The sequence below is a fragment of the Heliangelus exortis genome, chromosome 15 (genome assembly GCF_036169615.1).
Source record: "Heliangelus exortis chromosome 15, bHelExo1.hap1, whole genome shotgun sequence".
NCBI classification, from domain to species: domain Eukaryota; kingdom Metazoa; phylum Chordata; class Aves; order Apodiformes; family Trochilidae; genus Heliangelus; species Heliangelus exortis.
Genome location: NC_092436.1, coordinates 4573475 through 4598569, shown reverse-complemented (window position 1 = coordinate 4598569; position 25095 = coordinate 4573475). Strand labels below are relative to the sequence as shown.

The window sequence follows — 25095 nt, the reverse complement described above, 5'->3', positions numbered from 1 at the left end:
GACACAGTTGCTGCTGCCATCATTATTTAGCAATTCTCCCAGATTCACTTCAGTTTCAAGTTAAAAGTCTGAGAAGAGGAAGGGAGGAGGTAACAGCTCAGCAGTTTTTTTCCCCAGAATTGGAAGTCCTTTTCATGGGGATGCTGAATCCCACACCTGGTTCTGAATTACACAGTGTGTGTGTGTGGCTGCAGCACGCAGGGGGGGCACTGCTGATCCATAACCCCTGGAAGTACAGCAGTCCCAGGATGGCTGATGAGCAGTGCTGGATAGAAAAATAATGTTGTTCCTAGCAGTTACATTTAATCTCTTAATTCATAAGAAGAGCTACTGTTCTTCTGTTTAGAACTTGAGGAAACTGGGGATTTGAAGGCTTAATTCTGCTTTCACACCCCCTGGAATAAACGTTAGCCCAATAAATGATAGCCCAAGAATTTCCTTAAGTCTCTCATCTAACCCAAATCAAACAGGAGGCACAGATTTGCTCAAGCAATGCAGCATTTACATTTTAGTCATCCAGAGCCATTCTCCCAAAAGTTGCATCAATTTTCAGGCCTTCTGGTGTCACCATAAACTCAGTGGTTTCCTGACAGCTCTCCTGGCAGGACAGGCTGCTGCAAGGTTGGTGACACTCATGGATAAGTAAAGGACTGATGGCTGAAAGGCATGAGCAAACCCACTCTGCCACTGGTGCCTTTATGTTGCTTGGCTTTGCACAAGAGTGGTGTTAAGACTAAAAGCAGTCTCCCTTTCATGCTGGTTTTTTGAGGGTGTTCTGAGTATTATCAGAAAAAAATGCATTTGGCAATTCATCTTGAGCTTTTCACGTTCAAAGCACTTGGCCAAAAAAAATAACAAATCAGCCCTTGTAATTATCCTGCAAGACTGTTGTTATGCTGGTTCAGAGGTGGAGAAATGGAAGTAAAGAGGTTAAATGTCTTGCTCAAAGCAGCAAGGAAATGTGTGGTGGAGACATTCAGGAGCCCCACGTATTTCTTAATGAATCATTTATAACTCTGGGTATGTTATTAGGCAGATGGCTTGAACTGTGGGTTGCTGTAGGAACTCTGCCTTGCCATCTCAATGAATTTTCTTTAAGTCTTAAACTTCCATTTTTTTCTTATTTTATTTCATGAGAATATGTTGGCTAAATAAAAGACTGTGTAGGATATACAATATATAGAAACATAATTCTTTTAAAATTCAAACACACTCTTTCCTAAGAATTCTGATCAAAGATTATTGATGTGTTTCTCAGGACTAAAGGAAAAGAGGAACTCTGGTGTAAGATACAAAGTTATTTTAGTCCAAGATTAAAATTAGAAAAGATATATTCAGCCATGTTTGAAGGTTAAATACCTTCCTTTCTACACTTCAACAGACTTTGGGAGGATACTGCCCTGGGGATGTACAGTGTGGTGTCATGTCTGCTTGAGAAGAACCTGATGGATGGGCTGCTATTTGGCAGCAATCAGTGCTACACCAATCCTCCTGCATGCAAAAGTGTCAGCACAGGGCACAATAATCTGCAGGAGCCATCAACCTTTGACTATTGGATTTTATGTCTTGGGAACAACAAAAATTTCTTCTTTAGTCCTGCAGTCTGTCCCAGGGTGTCAGCTTCATCTCCACAGGGGGGCATATTCACTCTGACCTGATGTTTTCTTTTCCAAAAGGCCAGCATGCCCTGGAAGCTAAAGTTCACCTACAAAAGTTGTTGTTCTGTCTGATCAGTTCAGCTGCTGATTACAGAACCAGCTTCTCTCTGAAGTTTCTTGGAAGATCTAAATTTCCCCAAGCTCCCCTCAGTACCCACTCCTGCCTACAGGGTGTGTTCCCCAGGATGCTGAAATATGGTCTGCAGTTTATACTGAGATCTGCTTGGTTAATAGTGGGTTTAATAAAGCCAGAAATATGTGTGAACATGTAGCAAAATCACATTTTTTTGCACATGAGCTCTGTGTGATTCTCCTGGGCAAATACCTGGCATATGCATTGTACTTTGTGCAGTTGAGCATGCAAGTGCCTGATCCTTTTGATCCTTAGTTATGCATTTCTCACAAAAAGGCTTTAAAATTTCTGACTGTCCTATTCAATATTCAGAAGTATGTATGTAAGCAATCAAAATTTACATTGCAAGAAGAATAGCATTCTTCTTTACAGTAAAAGTTCAGGTGCTGTCTCTCTAGGTTCAGGACTGATTTTCTTGGTTGTCTCAGCTTCCTTGAGCTGCTGGGCCTGTCACACCTTTTTTGTGTCTGATGTAAAATCTAAATTAGATAAGAAGAAACAGGACAGAATTTCAAATTCAGTTTCCTCTATACAGGCAGAATGGCACCAGTTTAAATTGCTTTGATATAATTTTGCTTCTTTAATCTTTCCCTTTCAATCTGTTTTTGTATACATTATATATATGAAATCTGGGAATGAAAATCTTGCCTAATGTAAGTTAAGACATGACAAATGAACCTGACATTTTTCCAAAGAGGGAACCAAAGAACATACTGTATTTATAGCAGTAGGAATTTAGTTTGCTGCTTGTAGAAGAAAAATATGCTTTGTGTGAGAACTTTAGTGCTGGGATATGATAAGAATGTTTAGATTATACTTGTTTCCAGTGAGGGTACTGGATTCAAAGAAACCAAATGAGTGGAAGCTTGAGGTAGAGCTTATCCAGCAGAGGATTTAGGCTCCCAGAAGCTCAGATACCAAGTGTAGAACAGTGTCAAGAGGTTTGACAGCCCAGTGTCTCTGGGCTCATCAGTGGGCAGTGGGAAAGAACGTGATGAAGGAGCTTCTGAAGGTTGAATCTGGGCCTTTTCTTAATAATAATCTAAGCAATTTCTTTCAGGTTAGTAGCAAGACCTTCTGTTTCCTAAGCTATGTGTTCTGTAGTTTAAGTTCTCAGCATAGAGATGTACAAAATTGATTCAAGCCAAGCACCTCTGCAAGCCAGTTACTTCCTGCTGTGACCTTCTGCAGTAGGGCAAGGACTGCAAGAGGAGACAAATGCAGGTGATCCAGGTGCCCAAGCTGTTCCATCTGCATGAAGTTAATGAAAAGACTTTCCTTTTTAAAGTGTTCAGTCTTTATGAGGGTTTCCTCTGAACACAGTGAGAATTGCTTGGGTGATGTTCCTTTGAGGTCCCCAGTAGAATTGCAGATTTCTCTTTTTTTCATGCCAAGGTATCCGGCCGAGTCTGAATAAGCTTTTATTCCTTAGCAATGCACCAGTGATACCTTTTTAAAAATAGTTGTGGCTAGTTCTTGAAACAGTATTTTGACAGCTGAACCCTTTGTGCCTAGGGGGAAAGAATCACAAAGCTTAGTTCCCTGCATGTGAGATGTAGTACTTTTCCAGCTTGTTTCTGAATAGAAAGGCTGACTCTGCATTGTTTGACTGCTGAACTGCACGTTGGGACCAGCTTTATTTAGCAGGGATAGTAACCACTGGAGCAGTCTGGGCCTGACAGAGGTGTTAGTACCTTTGTTGTAGCTGGTTCCTAGTAGGAGTATTCTTCCTAGACGGATTCTTAGACCTTTACTTTGCTCTTGTGGTTTGAGGAGAAGTCCTTCTGGTTAAAGGTTGTACCTTTTGCCCTTTCTTGTCAAGTTGGGGAAATTATGCTTCATTTTGCTCTAATAAAGAATTCACCTGATTTCCTCTCTGCATCCTAATTGCTCCCTAGGGAGCACTAAAGTGTGCTTAAGCATATTGTAAGTGTTTACTCACAGCTTCTGCTGTACGTGCAGTAACAGAAAATGTTTGATCTCTGCCCTGTCCCTGCAGGCTGGGATGATTCGCACAGACAAGGACGAGTTCTTCATCGAACCTCTGGAGAAGGGGGCCCAGGAGGAGGAGGAGGAGGGAGGCAGAACACACGTGGTCTATCGCAGAGCAGCTGCCAAGAAGCAGCTTCCTACTGAGAATGTGGATACCCTGTATAAAGGTAAGGCCCTGTCAGTGCCAGCTGATGTATAAAATGTAGCTGAAGACACACAGGCAGTGTGATCTTCTATCTCTAGCTGGTTTTTATCCTGGAAAATAGCATTGTGTTCTTCTCCCTCCGTGGGTGAAAAGGTAGGGAAGGAGTTGAATGCTTTAACTGGGGTAAGCAAGCATCATAGCAGCCAAAGCTATCTCCAGGATTGTGGAACTGTGTATGCTTTGAGTTTCTGTGGCTCCAGAAATAGAACACATAGTTTTATGCTGGATATTGAGTCCTCAGGTCAGGGCAGAAGAAGGGTCTGGATGGTGGATGAGGCAGAAGCTCCTGTGCATGCTGGGGATGGGGAGCAGTCCTGGCTTTGCAGCAGCTGGGCTGAAAGGCTGCAGCCAAGGACAGCAAGGCTGCCATGGTACATGGGCTTCTCAGTGACAGTGTCTTTGCTGGGTGGATTTAATCCCATCAGGGAAATAATGGTATATTCAGAGATGAATGAAAATTGTCTTGATTTATTTATGTGTTTCCAAGTGTGGAATTTAACATGTAATTAGGGAGTAACAGAAGTGAAACATAAACATAATTTATGTAGTATGTTCTGTTTTTCTGGTAACTGCTCAGGTGAGGAGTTACTACTTTTTCTGGATAAATAAGGGATGCAGGTTTGGTAAGTGGATGTTTTGACAGCTGATGTTAACATTAATATTAACTGGATCCTTTGAGTGAAAATAACGAAAGAGCTACATTTTTTTTTCTAAGTGTGTGCACCAAGTGGCAGAGTTACTTGCCACTCATACCCTGGTATTATCTCATTTCTGTGTAATACATTCCCAAGTATAATCCAGCATGTTAGATTGTCCTTTGTAGAAATATTCACAGTGATTCCCACCCCTCTACTATTCTACCTCAGTGATTTTCAAAAGACAGAGTATGGCACCTGCTGTAAAACTTCTAGTCTGTGCTCTCCTTTTGCATATAGTAATCCTCAGAAAACACTTGAAGGAAACACAGATGTCAGACACTGAAATTAGGGCCAAGTGGATGCTATAGATTACTCAATATTCAGGTTTGAGCAGGGACAAAAAGGAAAGCAAGCAATAGCATTCTACTGACTTTATTAATTCCACTTTGGCCATCAAAATGACTCATGAATTTTGTGTCAGTCACAGTTCTGTGTTGGACTGTTTTTGTTACCTTTGTACTCATTCTGGAGCAGAGCTGGGGAATGCAGGACTCTGATTGTTACAATCCCAGAACCACAGGATGGAAGTTGCTCTGTCAGTAGACATTTATAAAATCACTGCAGTGTTGAGAAACACCAGCCATGTACTGTGTTTCCTCTTGAACAAAAGACACTTGATTTTATTTTTTTTTTCTTCACACCTTATGGCAATATTTTTGGCTTTGGATGGTAAATATTCTTCAGGAGTAGGAGTCTGGTACACAGCAGAGCATAAATTGTAGATCAGCTCCAGTTCCTGGCACAGCAGTGGCTGAGAACACCTCTGAAGAACAGCTCTTTGCTTTGCTGTGGGGCTGCTCCTGGGCTGCCTGCCCTGACACCAGCAAAGCAACACGCAGGGTGTGATGCCACCAGATTTCTGTGTCTGTCACCTCACCTGCATCGTGTGCTGGCCTAAGGACTGAAGTCTGTTGACTGGTAAAAAGGCACAAAATAACACTGGCCATCAGCCAGCACTGGGGAGAGGAGAGGGGCTCAAAAAACAAAACTGAACTCCTGCAGGGCAGGCTGAGACCAAGCCTGGGCCATGTTTGGAACAGCAGGTGATGGACATGGGTAGGAATACTTTTCATTTGTTGTATTTCAAATTTTAAAATAAGGAAAAAAAATGCTATGAGTAGTAATATAATTTTTCATCCATCATATTTTGTTTTGTAAAATTGATTAAAGATTAGATTTTTGTTTGGGGAAAAAAAAACAAACCACTAAACACTTTGGCTAAAAAACCACTTTTCCCCTGAAATTCTCTTTGCCTTTAAAAAAAAAAAGCAAACGGCCACTCCAAAGCTGGCCTGTTCACTACTTCTTATTAAACCTGACTCCTCACCTCTGATTTGCTCTAGGCAACAAGCACAGAAAGGACATGGTTCTATGACTCTGACATACTTTCAAAAATTGTTATTTTATTTTCCCAGTTTTAGTTTTTCCAGAGTGCATCTAGTTTTGGTTAACAAATGTCAAAATATTTCATGACTGGGTGCTGATAAGAAGAGCACACTGTGTGTTCCATAGTGCTCTGAATTAATCAATGAGCTGCTTTAGGAAATACTTAGGGGGGCATTTTTAGCATGCTGTATCTCTTTTTTTTTTAAAAAAAAACAGAGGTTAACCAAGTGCACTTTCCCTCTTTGACCATCCCTGGAGACAACTGCATTGTTGCCAAGTCCCATAAATTTACATGTGATGAATTGTAACAGTTGGACTACTTATAAAGGTTCAGCCTCCAGGAATCTTATGAATATGTGATGATTATTTTTTTCCCTGAGGTGAGCTTCTGGCTCTTTAACTGTTGATAAAAACTTTGTAGTTTCTGATCATGTAAATACTTTAATGAGTAACACAAAGTATATATATTTGGTATTCCATAATTTTTAAGACAGTATCTTTAAAAGCCTCATGATACATTAATTTGACCCCATGGTTTGGGAGGGGATTGTAAGTCACAATTTTTGAATGTTTGGGTTTGGATAGATAGGAATATTTATAAGGAATTTTTGTCTGTCTCTGGCTCTCTCTTGACAAGAAAAAGAACAAGCTGTTCTTTCCCCAGTGAAAGAGGAAGTGAAGAAGTTGAAAGCTCTCTGAATTTAGAGTTGGGTGCCACAAGGACTCTGAGATTTACTCTTCTGTCCTCTTCTGGATGGTGTTTTGATGGAGATCTCAGAACCCCAAGTCATGCCCAGGCAGAGAGCTCCAACATGGAGCTGCAGGGCAGAAGGAGAGAGGCCCTGAAACTGCTGGGCAGCTGATCTTCCCCAAAAGACAGCTAAGACTAATGAGAGATCCATTGGCTGGTTGTGAGGATGGATTCATGAACAAAGGAAAAAAAAAAGTCATTTTCCCTACCATGAAAGTAAAGTCTAGGTTGTGCCAACAGGTATGGAGAGCTGGCTCTGGTATCAGGGCTTTTCTAGCATTTTCCATATGCTATTATTTTTTCTTTTCTAGTAGGGGAAATGGAGATTTTATTCCATCTGTTGGAAAAATATGAGCAAACAAAAATCACAATCTCCTAAGCCCTGGAGAGATCATGGTTATGTATCTTCTGTTATAAAGGCTCTGCTGACGTGTTGGGGTTTCAGAAATGGAATGTGCTAGGAGAGAAGGGTATGAAATGAGTGGCAGAGCTCTAGTCTGATTTCAGACTGTGTTGTGTTTGCTTCTGCATTTATGTAAAATGTTATCAGAATATTGGGAGAAGCAAATACTTGCTTTGGCAGCCTGAATCATTGCATTTTGACTATTGTAGGATTTATCGGGTTTTTGCAGGAATCACAGAGAATAGGGTGTAATGTTTCTACCTGTGTTTCCCCTCTCAAAAAATACTCTTTGTTAATGTACTGGAAAAAATGTAAGCATTGTATTTCAGACAAGTAACAATCTGCAGCAGAGCAGTGCTCTCAAAGTCTGCACAAGCTCACTCCAAATGATGCTAATTGTTTTGCAAAGAGAAATATTTTCATGTAGTGATGGACGTATTGCAGGTATGGTGGGAATAAACCCTGTTTTTTTCTGGCAACTGCTACTTGCCTGCATGTAATAATTTATCTTCCTCTAGATAAAAATAAGCAGCGTGTTGAAAATATTTTAATATTTCCAGCTGAATTCCTTCCTACAAAGATGAGAGATGTTGGTTGACAGCAGAAAAACTTCCTACACAGTAGAACTGGAATTAAATAGGCTAGCTAGAGGAGCTTGTTTTTTCTTGAAAGTGATGGGTTTTTACCTACATGTGCTTTAGATGTTAAGTGAAGAGATGGTAAATAGTTAATGGTAATGGTGAGGTCTGGAAAACCAGCTTGATTTTTTTTTTTTTGGTCTCTAAAGGCAATCTGATTATCTGGCTTGTAAGCTTTAATATCACATTTCCCCAGCTAAATTACTGTGTCTGATACCTTGATCAACTGAGAGGAAATGATTCTACTAAAACTTCCTTAAGGTTTGCCTTCTCTTTCAAAATCGTTGTCTAAATGCACTGCTCTGAGTTTTATTGTATTGCTTGACTGATGAGAAACAGAAATTCAGCTTTAGTTGACAGTTTTAGTTACTGTGCAGATGAAAAGATGGCCTTAACCAGGAACAGGTTATTACTGAGGAAGGCAGCAAGGTAACTCTCCAAATGTGCTTAAACCAGAAAGATTGGTGTTGCTTGAACTGCTAATTCAATCTCTTGGAATGGCCAAACCCAGTCTGACACAAGTCCCATCATGAATATTCTCTGTGCTGATGGGATGGGCAGAGTCACCACCTCTGCTGGAGACTTTTGACCCCTTCCCAGGGCAATACCTGGGTTTGATTGTGGTCAGACCTTTGGAGGGTGGTGGTGTGGGGCTGGAAGATGTGATCATTTTATGTGACCCCATGATATATTTTCTGGGGCAAACACCATCCTTTTCTTTATGGGTTTTTAATTCTACTGTTTCCTTTTTTTATGTTGAGGGTGGCTAACATCCCCCTCAACCTTAAAATGTGTCCCAGTCAGGTAAAAGGACAGGAGTAATAAGTTGCTGCCTCCACTCAATAGAGGCAAAGCAGCTTTTCTGACAGACACCCAAACCTCATCAGAGCAGAGCTGGTCCTCAGCCCTCTTACTGACATCTCCTGCTCCTCCATGATGCAAAAGAACAAAAGTCTTCCCTCCTTCTCACACTGCTGGGATGTTCAGGAGTGCTGAGGGGTTGAGGACCAATTTTGCAGGAGAGGATTCCATGTCAGTTTAAGCTGAAATAACCAAACACTAGAAGATATTGGAAAAGATAAAATTAAGAATAAGATAAAGTTGTAGCAACTCGGTTTCCAGAGCTCTGCAGGTTTTAAAGATGATATTTCAGAGGAAGACTCCTCCATCATAGTCCATCAAGCTGTCAATGCCATTGATTTGCTAATGTATTTAAATTACTTTTTAGAAACCAACGTGCATCTGGTGTATATTTTTCTGAATTGCCTAGAACAACCATCAGATTGGCTGCAGGCTGGCTGATTGCCAGTCTAATTTACAGAAACTTTCCTGGTTACCTTTGCAGGGGAACAGTTCCTTCAGGAAACTGAAATTTCTCCAAATTCAATCAATATTTCCCCTCAGCGTATACTCTGGCTGATTAATTACTGTTCCCTCATTCTGCAGTCAGTAAGGCACTGATGACAATATTTTTTGTCTCCTTCCTACATCATCTGTGCATGATAAATACATCTGTCTTTCTCCTGTCTTGGGTTTTCTCTAAATTTCACATTGCAGATTCATGGGGCTTTTCTGGGAAGAAAAAGATTAAGAATTCAGTTGCAACCCAACTTTTAAATAAGAAGCAAGGTTAAGCTCTCATGGAAAAACCAGTCTCCAGAGAAAGGTGTTAGGTCATTGATGTCCCCACCCATAGGTGCAGCTGATGAAGCAGTTCTCTGCTGGCATAAGAAGACTCTTGCAGCAATTTCAATCTGAAGCTTTTAGATAAATCTTGACATTTTCTATTTTTATAACGGTGCAATAAATCATCTGGGATGCTCAGGTGAATGCTAATGAGCAATGCTCTTACCTCTGCCTGATGGGGAATGCAGGGAACAGCCTTATTTTCCAGGGCTGAGGGAATTTTCTACCATAGATCTCCCCAGCAGGTGGCCTTAGCTGGGCCACAGGATGGCTTTGGGGAAAAAGTCAACCTTGTAATGAAGATAGTGGAACTTTTTTATTATTATTATTATTACTAGTGATATTGCTGGGGGTTTTTTTTGTTTTTTTTTTTTAATGCTTATGCAACTGAAGATGTGTGGTGATGCACCTGTGTATCAGGACCACAGGAAAGCTGTGTGGGCTACTTCTTGTGGGCCTTTTTTTGAGTTTTGGAGTGCTTTGGCAAGCATATTGCCTCTTCAAAGGATTTTTGCTTTTCATTAAACATCTTCTTTACCCAGATGCTAAAAATCCCTTTCAGAATGGTTGAATGTGCATTAAATACATTGTCATTGTTATTTCTTCATGGCATCAAATGCTGTAGGCATTGCAGCACTGGTTTTTTTTGCTGGTAAGAGAAATCATCTTGTAGATAAAAAGTGGTGGGGCAGGACAGAGCCCTGCAGGGTGCTGGGATGGGGAGCAGGGAGAGGCTGGAGCCCTGGAGAGCTGCTGCCTGGGCTGACTCTGCTATGGATTCCTGGTCCTGAGCTGCTGTCTCCCTCACCCATCCACTCCACAAAAGTGCAGGTGTCCTTGCAATAAACTGTTGCTGCAGGTGATTTACAGGAATGTAATAGGAGTGTGAGAAGTGGCTTGGGTTTTTCTGCATTTGTCAACTAATGAGTTCATTTCAGCCTCTCTGCTAAATTCAAACACTGAAAAGGCTCTCCTGAGTGGTTGATGTGAATAGTTTACAGCTGGAGTTGGATATGACCAAATGTTGCTAAATATAACACAATAATAATAAAGCTGATACTGGGTCTATAAAACAAGAGTTTCCAGTTCCTATACAAACGCTCCTGAAAAATTTTTGTGAGAAGCTCTAATGATGCATGGGGAAATAGCTCCTTTGATTTCCCACATTTTTCTATCAATTAATTCAGCACTAGGGTGTGTGAAACTAAGTGTGATTAATCACTTGTTTATGTTTAGTTAACACTTGTTTGTTTATAGATACATTTATAGAAGCAAAACATTTTACAACAGACTTCATTAAGATTTGTTTTTATTCTTCCTTTTAATATCCATTGATCTTGCAGTCCTTAATGCATTTTGCCTTCCAGCCTCCTGGGAGAAAAGAGCGAACAAAATATTTGCCTTTTGGATGAGAGTAACATAAACCTTGGTTTTAGTGAAAGCAGATCCTGTTTCTTGCTGGTAAGAGCCAAGTGTCAGAGCAGAGTTTGTCAGAGCAGCAGTTCCTAAGTCAGACCTTGCCCTCAGACTTTCTGTGTGAGCATCAGCAGCCACCCACAGGCACGGGAGGAGTTTTTTGCTTCTGAAAATGGATGTGCACACCCACATGGTTTTTGCAGTTCCACAGTTACTGGTGAGTTGTTCTGCAAAGTGTCACCCTATTGGGGTTTGTTTATTTACAAGCTGGTTCCTCTTGTCCAACCTGCTGAGAAAGCCAGAGGATGGCAGCCATCCAGCAGGTTCTGGTATCTCTGCCAGGCACAAAAGGGGAGGGACTTGTTCACAGGAAGACCTTAATACTCTGTCCTGACAAGCTGAAAGTGTTCTGCAACCCCTGTCCTCCTTCAGGAAATGGAATATAGAACTGAGAATTCAAAAATATGGGGAGTGTGTAGTGTTTGCTGGTTTGTACCACGGGATTCAAACTCTGTTTAATAACAATACACAAAATAGCATCTGGTATGTGTCCCTAAAATCAGCTCTAGTAGAAAATGCCAATAAACATTTTCTGTTTAAAATGCCTTCTGACTAAAAGCAGTATAAAACTTGCCTTCTGTCCATGGTGATGATGATGAAGTGATTTCAACAGGCTAAGAGCTCCAGGCATCAGCAAATGAAAGCAATGGGCAAGCCCAGAGTTGTGAGTGAGATGGATATCCTTCAAACATCTAAATTTCTGTCATTTCTTGCAACAGAAGAGCCACATGTGAGGCCTTGCAGAGTGGTCCAAGGATTAAGAATGTATTCCAGTTGGTTCTGACTGTTCTCAGCTGTGTGAAAAGTGCTCCTTGGTGGTTGGCCACTGAAGCAATGCTGTGTGCTGTGGGGGTCTCAATGTTTGCAGAAGGGTCCCTGTGCAAGACCAAGCTGGAGAATGAGAAACAAATTGCTTGGTATTTCTCTGCACTAAGTTAATTCATGATGGCTCCTGTGTGCTAAGCACATGACTACAAACATATGCTGTGTTGCTGATGAGCTCAATGCTGGTTAAAGGGAGAACATTTCAGTGCCTCAGAGCTGGTGCAGCACAGATGCCATTGGGCATGCTCAGAGCAAAGCCCAGGTAGCTAACACATGAACTAAAGGACAGTTTTCTTTAGCACACTGTGTATAGGGCAGGTTATCAGTGATACCTTTAATTTAATCACTGAATTCTGCACTGTTCCCTTTAAAGGCCACTCTTCCCACTGCCCTAACCCCACCTCCCATTATAACTGTGGGAGCACAGCAGTGCAGGCAGCTACCACCTTCCACTACTACCTGCTGGGTGAGCTGGCCAGACACAGAAGATGCAGAGCCCTTCACCAGCTTTTTGTACACAGGGTGAGAGGGGGATGCAGCTCTTTAGGCCTGATTCTTCCTCTGTTGTGTGCAAGGAATGAGTAGGGAAGCATGTGCTTTAGCAAAGCATGTGTTATGCTCTGCAGGGGGCTGGGGAGTACACCTGTAGTAACCCAGTGGTTGGTATGAATTAAGTGTCTGCCCTACAGAGCCTTTGTTTATAACTAGAGCCTGGGTTGGGTAATAACTTTCTGTAGCCATTTTGAAATTCTTGCTTATTTATTTGTGTTCTGAACTCCCTAAGTGATGCTTGGGGCTGCTTGGACTTTTTAGGTAAAAATAACTCACTTGAAAAGTAAGCAGCAACAGTGCTAACTTTCATTTCAGCTACTGCAAGTCTCATTTCCCCTGTGCTTTCTTGAAATTATAAAAGGGAAAAGGATCTTAGCTTAGGAAAAAGCCAGTAAAAATTCTGATTTCAAATGCTTTGAATCTGCACTTTGACACAGTAGCAAACTTATTGTTTCTTGAAGATTTGTTTCCTTCTAAAGCAGAAGCACAGTTTTGAAATCATGGGGTAATTCTAAGGCAGTAGCAGAAACTACATTACTGCAAACTGAGATCAAACCCTTGAGTTGTCATAAATGATCATGTTATAAATGACTGATTTATAATTTTCAAAATTTCTTGTGCCTGACTCTCTGGCACTATGTCTCATGTGCACCGAATCCTAGAATGGGTTGGGTTGGGTTGGAAGAGCCCTTAGAGACCATCTAGTTCCAACCTCCCTGCATTGGCCAGGACACCCTCCATGAGACACCTCCCACTTGTGCATGTTTGCTGTTAATATTATGAATTTTGTTATCTTTGCTCATAGGAATACAAACTTCAGGAGCTGTTTGACTTAACATTTGCATGTCAGATATAAAATGTTCTGTTTACAGGGCTGACTTAGATCATGATGTACTTTTAAGGCAAACAGAGATTATTTTGTTTAATACATAGGTATTAAACAAATACTTCTTGTATTTGGATTTGAACCATTTCTGGTAAATGCCCAGAGGTGAGCAGTGAGCACCAGCTGCCTCACTCACCATCATGCCCCGGGCAGGATGCTCTTTTCTAGTTCCATCCCTGCAATGCTGCCTGCACAGACCTGCAGCCTCAGCCTCTGTTGCTGAAAATCTACCACCATAAGAACAAGGCTATGGTTTGGTAATTAGTTCAAATGAGTCTAGCTCTGTGTTAATGGCAGAGCAATCCTCTCTCCCACAGGCCACACAGTCCCTCTGCCAGTTTCTGCTGTCTGAGCTGCATTACTGAAGGGCCTGCAGTCACCAGCTGCAGACTTGTGGATGTTCCAACAACGTAGGGCAGGCAGCTGAATCATCTCAGTCCTTTCCTCAGTGCCCACAGAGCCCCTCTCCTCTCTCTGCTGGCTGAATGTCCCAAAAAGAGACCCTTAGTGACAGTCTCTTAGTGACTGCTTTATCCATCCCCATGCAAAGTCTCTTGCAGACCAAGAGGTTCCTCTTCTACTACGTGATGTTTGGTGGCTCTTGGAACCCCAATGCTTGTTAATGGGTTAAATACCATGTACTTTGTTTTTCAGCAGGTTCTTTGATTAAAAGCCTGGTATGCATCTTTGCTCTTCCTTTTATCTGTGAGGTTTTGTGCAGTCACTTGCTTGTTCCAGCTCTCTGTGTGTTCATGGACCATCTGGCATGGCTCTCCTGCCTGGCAATGTGTGGTGCTTTCAAGGGGAAAAATTATTAATCACAATCTGGATGGCAAGGGATTTAGGGATTGGTTTTATTTCAACTCCAAAGCTCACAGTTCCACAGGTAGATAGCTCTTCAGAAAAGGTTTCTCAGCATCTCATTGCAGTATTGCCTGATGGGGGTGTGAGAAAAGGTGGCCAGAAAAGCCCCAAGGACCAAGTGGCAGGGAGGAGTCAGGACCAGGGGTCCTTGGCAGCTCAGCCTCTCCAGTCCCTTGCTGCTGGCCTGCTTGGAGGCTGTCAGGCTGCAGGAGCCTCATGATGCTAAGAATCACTTTCTTTAGCACTGCTGGGCTTCACACAGTTGTCCTTGGAACAAAATTAATTTCCCTGGGCTTTGCTCCATTTTGCAGGGTTTGGCCACAAGAGACTGTAAATTTGGAGAGAGGTGGCTTTTTTTTTGTTGTTTGTTTTTTTTTTTTTTTTTTCCTGGTAACCCTGATATTTTCAACATTGCTTAAAAAATTGTAGCTTTTAAAAAACTGGAGTGATTATTTACAGACCATTTGAGGAAAGATTGAAGATTCCTTTATCCAAAGAGTGAGTCACACATAAGACATGCTCAAGTCCTAAAAGTAACCTGAAAAGAAAAGCCTGAGAAGTAGTTTCTGTGATGTGCCACCTGTGGGAATTTTTTGAACCTATAATCTTGTCAGCTATCCGTGCACTTTGTGACCATGTCTGTTTGCCTGTCAAGGAGTTCTTTTTTCCTATTGTACATGTGGAGGCATATTACAGTTGCCAAAGGTGCTTGCTGGCTGTGAATGACAAGAAATGTTTTTTATTCCTGAAAAAGCTGCCTCTGAAATGCCCATCCCTGCATCTCCCTTCCACAACCACTTCCCAGGCTTAGCAAGGAAATCAGCAGAGAAAGTTTACTTTGGTGGTGCAAAGACATTTTTTTTTTAACTTAAAAAAATATGAACCATTGTTTCGTTTTCTGTCTGTCTTTTTTTGGTGAAGTATCTTCAAAATAAATTGGCAGTGTGGTTTAAGTGACATAGGGTTTTGAATGGGTCTTCAGATGGGGGAAGTGGTGATGTTTTGGAAATGTTTTTCCATAGGTCAGCAAACCCAGCTCACATCATGGGAGAGCATCTGGTAGCAAAACTAACTAGATAGGGACATGAAAAAATTCTGTACTGACTATTAATGTGTATGAAATTAACAGGCAATGAGAACTGCATCTTCTGAGCTGTGTTTTGTGTTGCTGTGTGGGCAGGAAACCTCTTTGCCTGGCTGAGTGTCACTACATCATTGTGTTTGGAGTTCAGTCATCCTACTGGGTTTCTTTCTTGGGTTTTCCATTTTTAGAGAGATGCTGTTATTTATAGTAATGAACATATTGCAGCCATTCATGTCTCTCTCCCTGTGGAGCAGGGCAAAGGTTCAGTCCCCACATTACAGAGGTGTCAGTGCTCTCATACCCATTTCTTCATACTGAAGCTGGCCATGCCAAATCTTAGGTATTCTGAAGTGGCCTTTAATGCAGGGTGTTGGTTTTTTCCCAGTATATATAAAAAAATAGATTTCCCAGGAATTGGGAAATCAGTTCTTTCAGGGATCTGAGGTTAAAAGGATGTATTGTCTGAAGCCTGAGATTAAATCTGAGCTGAGACCCTTGTTCCCAGGCTCATCCTTCCTGCCAGTTTGACTTAGCTTTTCCCCAGTCCCTGTTAAGAAAGTGCTGACTAAAGAGCAGTCTGAAAACTGTGCATTTTGACTTGATATTCTACTTGCAAGCTGAAGTTTTCTTTGCTTTGTTTGTCTTAAGCCAAGCCTCTGGAGACTTGTTAAACTATGAAATGGTTAGAAAAAGGCAGCTCAGAGGCTCTAGCTAGGGGTATTAAGTGTCCTAGGCAGCCCTGCTGCTCAATCTCCAGTGTAAAATGCAACAAAGGGTGAATATCTGATTTTGAGTCACTGTAAGATGACTTGAATATAATTTCTATATTTCCAGGTATTTTTCTTGGATATCCCAATTACTTGTGTGCAGAAACAAGGATGGTATTGACATTTCCATGACAACCCACTGTAGCATTTCAGATATTGACCTGCAGGTCATAAATTACTGAAGCAGAATATTTTTGGAAGACTCGCAGAATCTATCAGCCTGCTGCAAAATGTATGGACAATAGCAGAGCAATAAAATGCAGATATAAAAACACAGGTTTGGGAATAAAGTCGGGACTGAAAGTTATGTGGAAGTTTTGCTTAGGATTCCACGGACAGAGAGTAACACAGAGTGACAGCCCTGAGGGATGGGTTTCTGATGATTTTTGGCTGTGGATCTGGTTTGTATTTGTGGCTGGATGTGTGACAGAGGTGGAATGATGGTGAAAAAGTTGTAGCACTTTTATTAGAGGTATTAACAGACCTGAGGAGAGCCTCACCTGGCTGCTTCATGCTACTGTTGGCAACAACGGTGGGTGGGAAGGGATGCTCAGCCTGAATTGGTTAAGCCTTAGATATGTGTAGAGGTGTTTACTGATCCATAATAACTGATTGCCTGCTATTCCATCTGGGACTCTCTTACCAGACATCCTGAAGAGCATAAAGTGCTCTGTTGTGCTGCTGAAACCCTGGTTTCAAACAAGCAAAGGGCAGTGAGTTCCTTGCAAGAAAACCGCAGCGTCTGAGCTCTGCAGATTTGCAGCAGATCTGATTGATTGCTCCAGCAGGATTTACAGTCCTTGTGGGTCTCAGGTCAGACAACTGGAAAGCCTGTTTGTCTGTGAAGTGATGGTGGGGGCATTTCCAGGAATCTCTGGGAGAAAGAATCCCTTAGCTGTAAGGCCACATTTCTTCCTTAAGATTATTTCTTTTCAATTTTTTTTAGTTTTTAAAGGAGAGCTCAGAGCCTTTGCAATATGAGATGGAACTGTATTACCACCAGATAAATTACAGTGTCTCTTTCAAAATCCCCATAGGCAACACATATTATGTGATAGCTAATTCTCACAGACCTTATATGAATACATTTTCTGGGAACTGCCTTTTGTAATAATAAATTACTGGTTGGCAAGTGGATCGGGTTCAGCCAAGCCATGTACTCGATGCTGTTCACACTTATTTTAATGGAAAAGTTCCCAGTGAGTTTAGTGGAGGCAGACCCAGTGCAAGGCTGTGGGAAACTGAGTTGCTGAATTTGCCTGAATTGCAAATTGTCTTTCCTTGCTTCTGTTTTGTTTAATTTTGTACCTTCTGGGTTTTGTGTTTTACTTTTAAGATTCATTTGAACACAGTGAAATTAATCCTGAAGTTCTGTTAAGAATTGAGCACCAGGAATATGACTTCTGTGTTCCCAATGATGGACGTGTACCTCTGGATGTGAGGGAATGGACCCACATATTCCTAATGAAGCCCCACTACATGGTTCCTGACTCCCTAACACCTCTTCTGTGTCTGTGGAGAGACAGAAATATCTTTCATTGTTGAAAGTATCAGAGTCCCATGGAAAAAATTCTTAATTTTCTTACTGTTTAACCACTGTGCTCTGTGCATACATTGTATGCTTTTGTGCTATTTTACAGATGTTTGGTGTGCTTTTATCACTTAACACCCAGGCTTCTGACTATGTCATACACACTCGTGTCATTTTCTTAGCATTCAGGCAGAGTCTTTTTGTAGCTTTTGGCAGCTTGGCCACCATGTCCCCCCCCACCCCTCTGTCTTGCTCATATAAAGAAACACATGATTAGTTTTGACTAGTTCAGCCCATTTGTTGTTAATGAATCTGATAAGAAGCTTCCAGATCATAAGTGACCGAGTGATGTGTCTTGGGCTTTCAGAGCAAGCTGCTCCTTTTTTATTTCATGAGGACAGTCTTTTTTCCTATCACCTGGTCAGGCACAACTTCCTCCAGTGTTTGGTACAGATGCATTCAGAACTGGGATGTAACTTGGTTAAGCTGTCAGTACTAATTGCATTTCCATTCCTCTTGGTGTTTTCTGATTAAATAATTTCCTGTATTTTCTTTGTACAGCCTTCTTTTGGGATATGTATTTCACTGTACTTAATCTCATTATTTTATTAATACTTAGTTTCTAAATCCAATTTGCAGGAAAAACATAGTGCCTTTGTTTGTCAGAGCACTTTCCAAAAGTCTCTGGTTTGTTTTCATGGAGCAGTATCTTCTCCTCATACCTCTGTTCCAGTTTTCTGGAAACTGCTCAACTGATTTCAAGAACTGACTGAGTTGGCATTGGGCTGTTCTTCTGCTTGTTTCTTCAGGTCACTAAAAATATTTCAATTCAGTTATATAACTGAGAAGTCCAAAAGTTTTCTTCCTCATCTCTGTTATTGGTTTGTTCTTCCAGTTCCTCTCTTTTTCTCTTTCTTTCTCTCTCAGCTGAGCTGTGTCATTATTTTTACAACCAAGACTAATTTAGGTCTCCAACTTTCCCAGATATCCTATCTTTTGGGCTTCTTATCAACATTCTTCAAGAAACCAGTCCTACCTATCCCTCAATATTTTGCCTACTGTATAACAAGACGTAATGCCACATGAGATCTTTGCTGCTATTATTTTATTTTCTTCCAATTTATAGTGAAATTGTTGGAAGAATTTGATATCATTGTGTTAGGAGTTAAGACAATTGGTAAATCGGTTGGTAAATCATTGGTAAATTCAGTTCAAAACACAAACCCAAAAGGCAATCCTTGCACCTCAAACCCTAAAATATGCATAAAACCCAGGCAAAACACCCCTTAGTTTTGTTATACTTGATAAGAATAGAAACACACTTCCCTGTGTGCTGAAATGAAAAGCATCTGGCAGTATTGATTTCTGCCCAATCCTACAGAAGTCAGTGCTGTGGGTAAATACTATTTGCACTTCCTTTAGAACAAATGTAAGAAGTTCAAGTTTTCAAAACCAGTTTCAAGTTCTTTAGATACCAGGGAGAAATTACAGTCTTCAGCCTCTATAAGAAAGGATCTCAAGAAGGTAATTTTATTGGTTTCAGGATCTGAAGGGGGAATCAATAAGGCACGTACACACTTTGAAGCTCCTGGTCTGACCTCTATATACCTGTTATCTGCTCTCCTCTGGTTTCTCCCCTCACAATCACCTTAATGACAGAGTCAGGGTAAGCCCTTGGACTTCATCTAATTTCACTTTTTGCCCTTCGAAACCACAAAGTGATTAACAGGATGTTCCAGCAAAACTGCCAAGAGCTCAGGGTCAATTTCCTTCCCTTGGAAGTGCAGAGCTTGGGTTGGAAGAGGGGGCTGCTGTGCAAATCCAGGCTGGGATCTGCTCTCCCTTTGCAGAGGGATCAAAAGCCACAGAGCATTGCTGCAGGTGCCTTCCCCCTTTGCCAAGAGAAAACTTTCCTGCTTGGAAAATAGACAGGTTGTGCCCTGTCCCTGCTGGCTGAGGGGCTCTGTTGGCTCCTGGGCAGAGGGGGTGAGGGCAGCAGCACAACTCAACCTCAGACCTGGGGAAGAGCAGCCCTGGTGCATGCTCAGTGCAGGATGGATCCTGGCAGGATGGTTGATGGGCAGGGTGGCACAGCACGTAGCAGAGCAAGCAAGTGAAGGAGGAGTGTAGTTTGGTGTCTGGTTGTAGAGAGAACTGTATGCTTGCAATATGTTTTGCCTTCTGCTGGCAGTCCTGGTGTGAAAAGCAGCATAGCTTAATTAAGCAGTGTCAAAAAAACTCAGTTCTTCCAATCTGCCTTCCAATCTGAAGTGTTGTTCTTTGATGATTTAGCTGTATCTTGCAAGAATTATGTATCCTTATGGCTAAATGATCAAGTTTCACAAAGAATGTCAGCATCACCTGATTTTTGATGAATTTTAATAGGGCTTGGACAAATCTGTTGACCCCAAAGTTCGTCGTTTTGTCCAGGATTTTCCAACAAGGATCCATGTGTGCTTGGACAGTACAGTTTGATGCTGGTCAAAGTTGTGTGGGACTTAATATTCAAGATATATGGGACTTGTTGTGCATGTCCTGCACTACTGCTCCACCTATGCAGTGTAAATCCAATAAATACCAGTTGTGTCAAGCTTGCTGCATGTGCTCAGGCCATTTTAGAGCATGCTCTGCATAGGTGAGACACTGCTGCAGGATGTCTCAACTCTACTGGATATGTCTGTGGTTCCAGTACATTGCAGCTGCACTTCTGGTGGTACTCACCTCATGTGCTCTTCTATGGAAGAGTGTTCCAAAACACCAGGGGCTTGCTCAAACATCTGGGCATCTAGAAATGGGAGACAAACAGCCAGTGCTCTCTAATTCCACAGGGTAAAATTTTTGAGAAGATGAAGAGCAGAAGTAGGAGGAAACCTGAATGAACAAACTGGTGTCAAGACCTTAGCCTCAAGGATGTACTGTTCTCAAGAGCTTTGTTAGGATTGTGTTTGATAAGAATCAAGTTTCAGTGTTTTTTGGGTTGTGTTGTTGAACAAGATGAAGCTTTCTGTGCTAAACTAATAAAAGAATTCAAAAGGAACTTATTGGGTAAAGAATTTTTCTTACTAGAACCATCTTCCCCTGAAATATGAAATATCTTTTCCAAATGCAAAAGTTATGCAGACATGTCTGAATATAGAAGTAGAACTGGAAAGCAGTGGGTTTCTTTTGCCAGTTTTGCAGGAGGCCACCCACAAAGGTATATCTTCTTATCTGTTTCTAGTTTTGTGTCATTTTATTTTTTTCCCCTGCTCTGGAAAAATACAATAAACTTGGGGCAAAATCAGAGGCTATTTTGAATGATTTATTTATTTATTTAAGCTTTCCAATCAATACGGGAGTGAAATGTAGTTTGATTTTTCCAAATAATTAGCTGAAGAAAAAAAATTAAAATGAAGTTGAAAATTTGATGCAAATGATTTATTATGAAGGCTCTAATACTTGATCGGATAAACTCATGCATACCAGCCTTTCTCTATTTGAGTATGGAGAAGAATTCAGTCAGAGCATTTGGTGGAAGGCATTTTCCTTGCTATTAGTTGGTTTAGGCTCTATTTTTTTTTTTCTTGCTTTGAGTGTTTGATAATGATTTTCTGAATTTAAATGCAAGTCCTATTTAGACTTGATATTTCCAATCTGTTTCTTGACTGTTGGTATTCAGTTTTGCTTGTCTTGAGAGGCTGTTACTTTCCATTCTGCATATTCACTCTCTCTGACCAAATGGGCAGGAAATGTACTTAATAATTTCAGTGTAACCCAGAGGCAGGCAGGATTCCCTGCAGAGGGATGCTTTGCAATGGTTACAAATGAATCCTCTTGGCTTCTGCCTCACGCTGCTCTGTGTACCATCTGATGGATGATTTTTCAGTGTAAGCAAAACCTTAGAAATGTGGTTAGAATGTGATATGTTTGTCATCCTTGATGATTCAGAAGCCAAATGCTTCAGATCTTTGAGGTCACTCAGTGTCAGTATCCTCTGCTGGGGAAGTGATGTTGTTGGTCCTTCAGCGCACCCCAAGCCTCTGTACCACGGCTGCCTCCTGTGCATTGTTCAGACTTTTTAGAAAGAATTCCAGGGAAAGAAATTCAACAGTTTGCACTTGGAGCCCAAATGATCTCACTGCTTGAAAATGTTTTCTTGGGTCTAGGATTAATTTTCCCAATCTATCCTTTGTAGCTAACCCTCCCCCACTTTCTTTTTTTTTTTTACAAAAATCCTTCCCTCCCATGTGCCAGTGTTTTCTAGACACAGAAGCTGTTATCAGGTTGTCTCAGCTATCTTTCAATCAAGATGTACTTTTTAGTTCCTGTAGATGATTATTTTTTCTTCATCTTCATCTTTATGTAAATACAAAAAATGTACTAATGTAACCTCCAGTAGTTAAAATGATGCAACCCTGCTCGTAGCGTTGTGTAACTTGGTTCTGCGGGAAGGCAAATTCTGCTCGGGAAAAGGCACCTTTATCCCAGTACAGAGACTGCTGCTGGTACTGATAATCATCATCCAGAAGGTTCATGATCTAGGACAGTAAACCAGAAGGATGACTTGAAGTGAACAAACATTTCCATACCCTTAAAACAGAAAAATAAAGAACATGGGTAGGCAGCTTGGCAACACTGTCATCAGCTGAGTAAATGTGCGTCCTTGAACAGAGTTCGTGTTCTGCTGTGGTTTGCTGGTGTTGGGAAGGAGGAATGACTCTTATTCATACATTTGTATTCCCAAATAAGTCTCAATGATTAAAACATCCTGAGAGAGCAAGACTGTGTTTTATAGATTCAGAACTGGGACAAAGTCAAATGTGGAGGGTGCTGTTGATCCTTCAATGCTGTTCTGACTTGGGTTTAGTTATTTTAATTAAGGGATACTTTTCCAGAAGTGCTGTGGCTATGTGGTGTTGGAGTGGCATCACATCCTGACTTTGAATTAAAGGTTTCAGAGAAATAATAAAAAACCAAACCTTAATAATGCAGGTGTCAAATTCCTAGGCCTGTGTCATGTGGAGGATTTTGAGAGTTACGTAGTCAACAACTTCTCCCATCTCCACTGGTGATGGTCCAAAACTCTCCAAAGCCATTTACTTCATTGAGTTGACATTAAATATTTACCAGCACAACTGAGAGTTGACTCTAGTCCCACCTCTTTATTTTCCACATGCTAGATAATTTCAAAAAATGGGGACAATGTTGTCCTCTGCAAAGAGGAAAATAGATCACTGGCTGTGCTGTGGTATATACTGACCAAAATGTAGGAACCAGCACCAGAAAATTCCTAACAAATATTTCTTTAAATGGATTGCTCAGCAGTTTGCTGTGGTCTTGCCAGTTAAATCATGAATGTCAGCAGGAACTGGTGGAAATTAAATGTTATAAAAATGGAACTCCAGTGTTCAAGGTAATGAAAGATCCAGAAGCCAGTGGCACTTGCTAACATCCACATGTGTTCTCTTACCCAGCACTGCTGTGTTGCAGCAGTTTTGGCAACTGGGATAAGACTGAGTGTATGTGAAGCCCAGAGAGTTTGTTATTTACCTAAGTGCTTTGGAAACAACTTTTTTCCCTTAATAAAAAATTTGAAAAGTCAAAAAAAAGACAATCAGAAGTACCACCATGCCAAACGTAGGCTTGTACCCATCAGATATTAGAGATCTGTGACACTGAGTAGATTAATCTGAGGGTATGTTACAGTATCAATATGCATTACTAATAGTAAAAATAAAAATATAAATGTGCAACAATGCTGTTAGTGCATTTTCTCCCCACTAAATTTTTTCTTTTAAGAGTTTTTTTGCTAAGGGCATGGCAGGCTGGCTGGGGCAGGCTCAGTGGCTCTGGCTTGGGCAGCTGCTGTCTCTGAAATCCTGGAGAAATCTACCTAAGTCCACCAAATCAGAATTTCATGCTCCCTGCTTGAGGCTGGGTGTGAAATTTTAATTTGCACTTGTCAGTCTGAAGTAAGGGGGAAAGGGAAAGCAAAGGAAAAAAGGCATATGATAAATTTCACACTTTCCCCCGAACAAAGCAACGTGGTTCTTTCCTCTGGGTGTCTCAATGAATCTCTGTGTGGGCAGCTGGAAGCTGGCAGTTTATCTTGAGAGATGGCAGGGTTGTAAGCAGAGTGGGTAGTATCAGCTATCACTGAGTTTACATGGTGCTTCCTATTACTGAAATCTGATTTAATTTTGCTAAAAATTTGCCAAAGTCTTGCTTTGTGCTCAGTCAGGTGTTTGCCAGGGCCAAGTTGCAGTGGAGATGTCAGCCAGGTTGGGTTTTGGCAATGCTGTTGAGATCCTGCTCAAACAGGGTAAAGAAGACTCTCCAGGAGAGCATCTGCTCAGGACTTTGTTCTCTTTTTACTATTCAGGGTGTCCCTTCATGCCTTCATTCCTGAGCCCTTTTCAGACCCAGCTCTGATGACTGAATTTCCTCCAGGGTTTTTCCCTGACACTAATCACTGCTCTGCCTGGATGTTTCACAGCCACCAGTGCATCTGTTTTCATAGCCCTCTGTGAGAAGAGAGCACTTTTTCCACATCTCACAGAGGAGGGAACCAAGTAGCCAGGGGTTAGAGCTTAAACTTCCCTTGTATTCTGGCTGACCCACATGAAGCACTTTTATAAAATGGATTTAAATATTCAAAACACACTGAGCAACACCCAGCTGCAGATACAAGTCCTTGAGGCTTTTGAAAATGAAAGGCTGATGTTTCAAGCCAGCTGGCTACTGAACAAAGAGCACTTACTTAGTGGTACCTGTGAAGGGAAATCTTTGTGGTGTGTGTGATCGAGCTGAGTTCAGGTTTCCAGAGCATCACGTTTATTCCTCCCCTAAACAGTTTTCAGCACACTTCTCATCTTTTGCAACATGAGATAAAAGAAATTCCACTACCCTCTTCTGATTTGTGTCTAGACATGCTTATATTTTGTGTGGCCAGGGGTTCAGAGGAAAAATAGTGTGTGAGCATCCCATTAAAATCTGTATCATAACACAGAAGCACTGGGGATCAGGGTTAAGGTTGCACAAGCATTAATTAAGGCATTTCCAGTAAGTAAGCTGAGATGACCTTTGACACTGCTGCTTTAGAAATTCTGTTTAAATTTCTGTTTTGCTGTATTAGAGAGCTGAAAGACAATCTGCACTTACTGCTGTTTCCTACTGGACTTAGTACAATCTGAAGTGTTTTCTGATGGGTACTTGGAAAGTGATTGATTCCTGAAATACTTCCAGTAGGAGTTAATCCAAAGCTCAGTGGAATCATTAGTATTCTTTAGCACCATACTGCTGGAAAAGGCTTAAATAATCTATATCTATGGTATGGGTGAGTGGTTTTTAATAAATGCCAGTCTAGGCTGCTTTGACTGATTTTCCTTATTTCAAGAAAAGTTGTTCTTTAAAGTCAAGAGACTATGCAATAAAGTATTCAGTTGAGCTTTCTCTTTGCCCTGGTAAGTTTCTATAAATTTTGATGGCAGTCACTGCTATAGTCCTGGGGTGGGACAGATATTTGTCTTCTGAGATTTGCACTATACCAGTTTACATGAAATTTTCATTATTTTAATGGAG

General features: G+C 41.2%; 1 protein-coding gene across 2 annotated transcripts in view; it reads left to right on the top strand.

The window, feature by feature from the left end:
* Positions 1-25095, top strand: part of ADAMTS2 (ADAM metallopeptidase with thrombospondin type 1 motif 2) — a 170428-nt gene that overhangs the window by 60318 nt on the left and 85015 nt on the right. For both annotated transcript variants that reach the window (XM_071758671.1, XM_071758670.1), the window contains exon 3: positions 3791-3950. In XM_071758671.1, coding sequence (XP_071614772.1) covers positions 3791-3950 — 160 coding nt within the window. The remainder of the gene's footprint in view (positions 1-3790; positions 3951-25095) is intronic.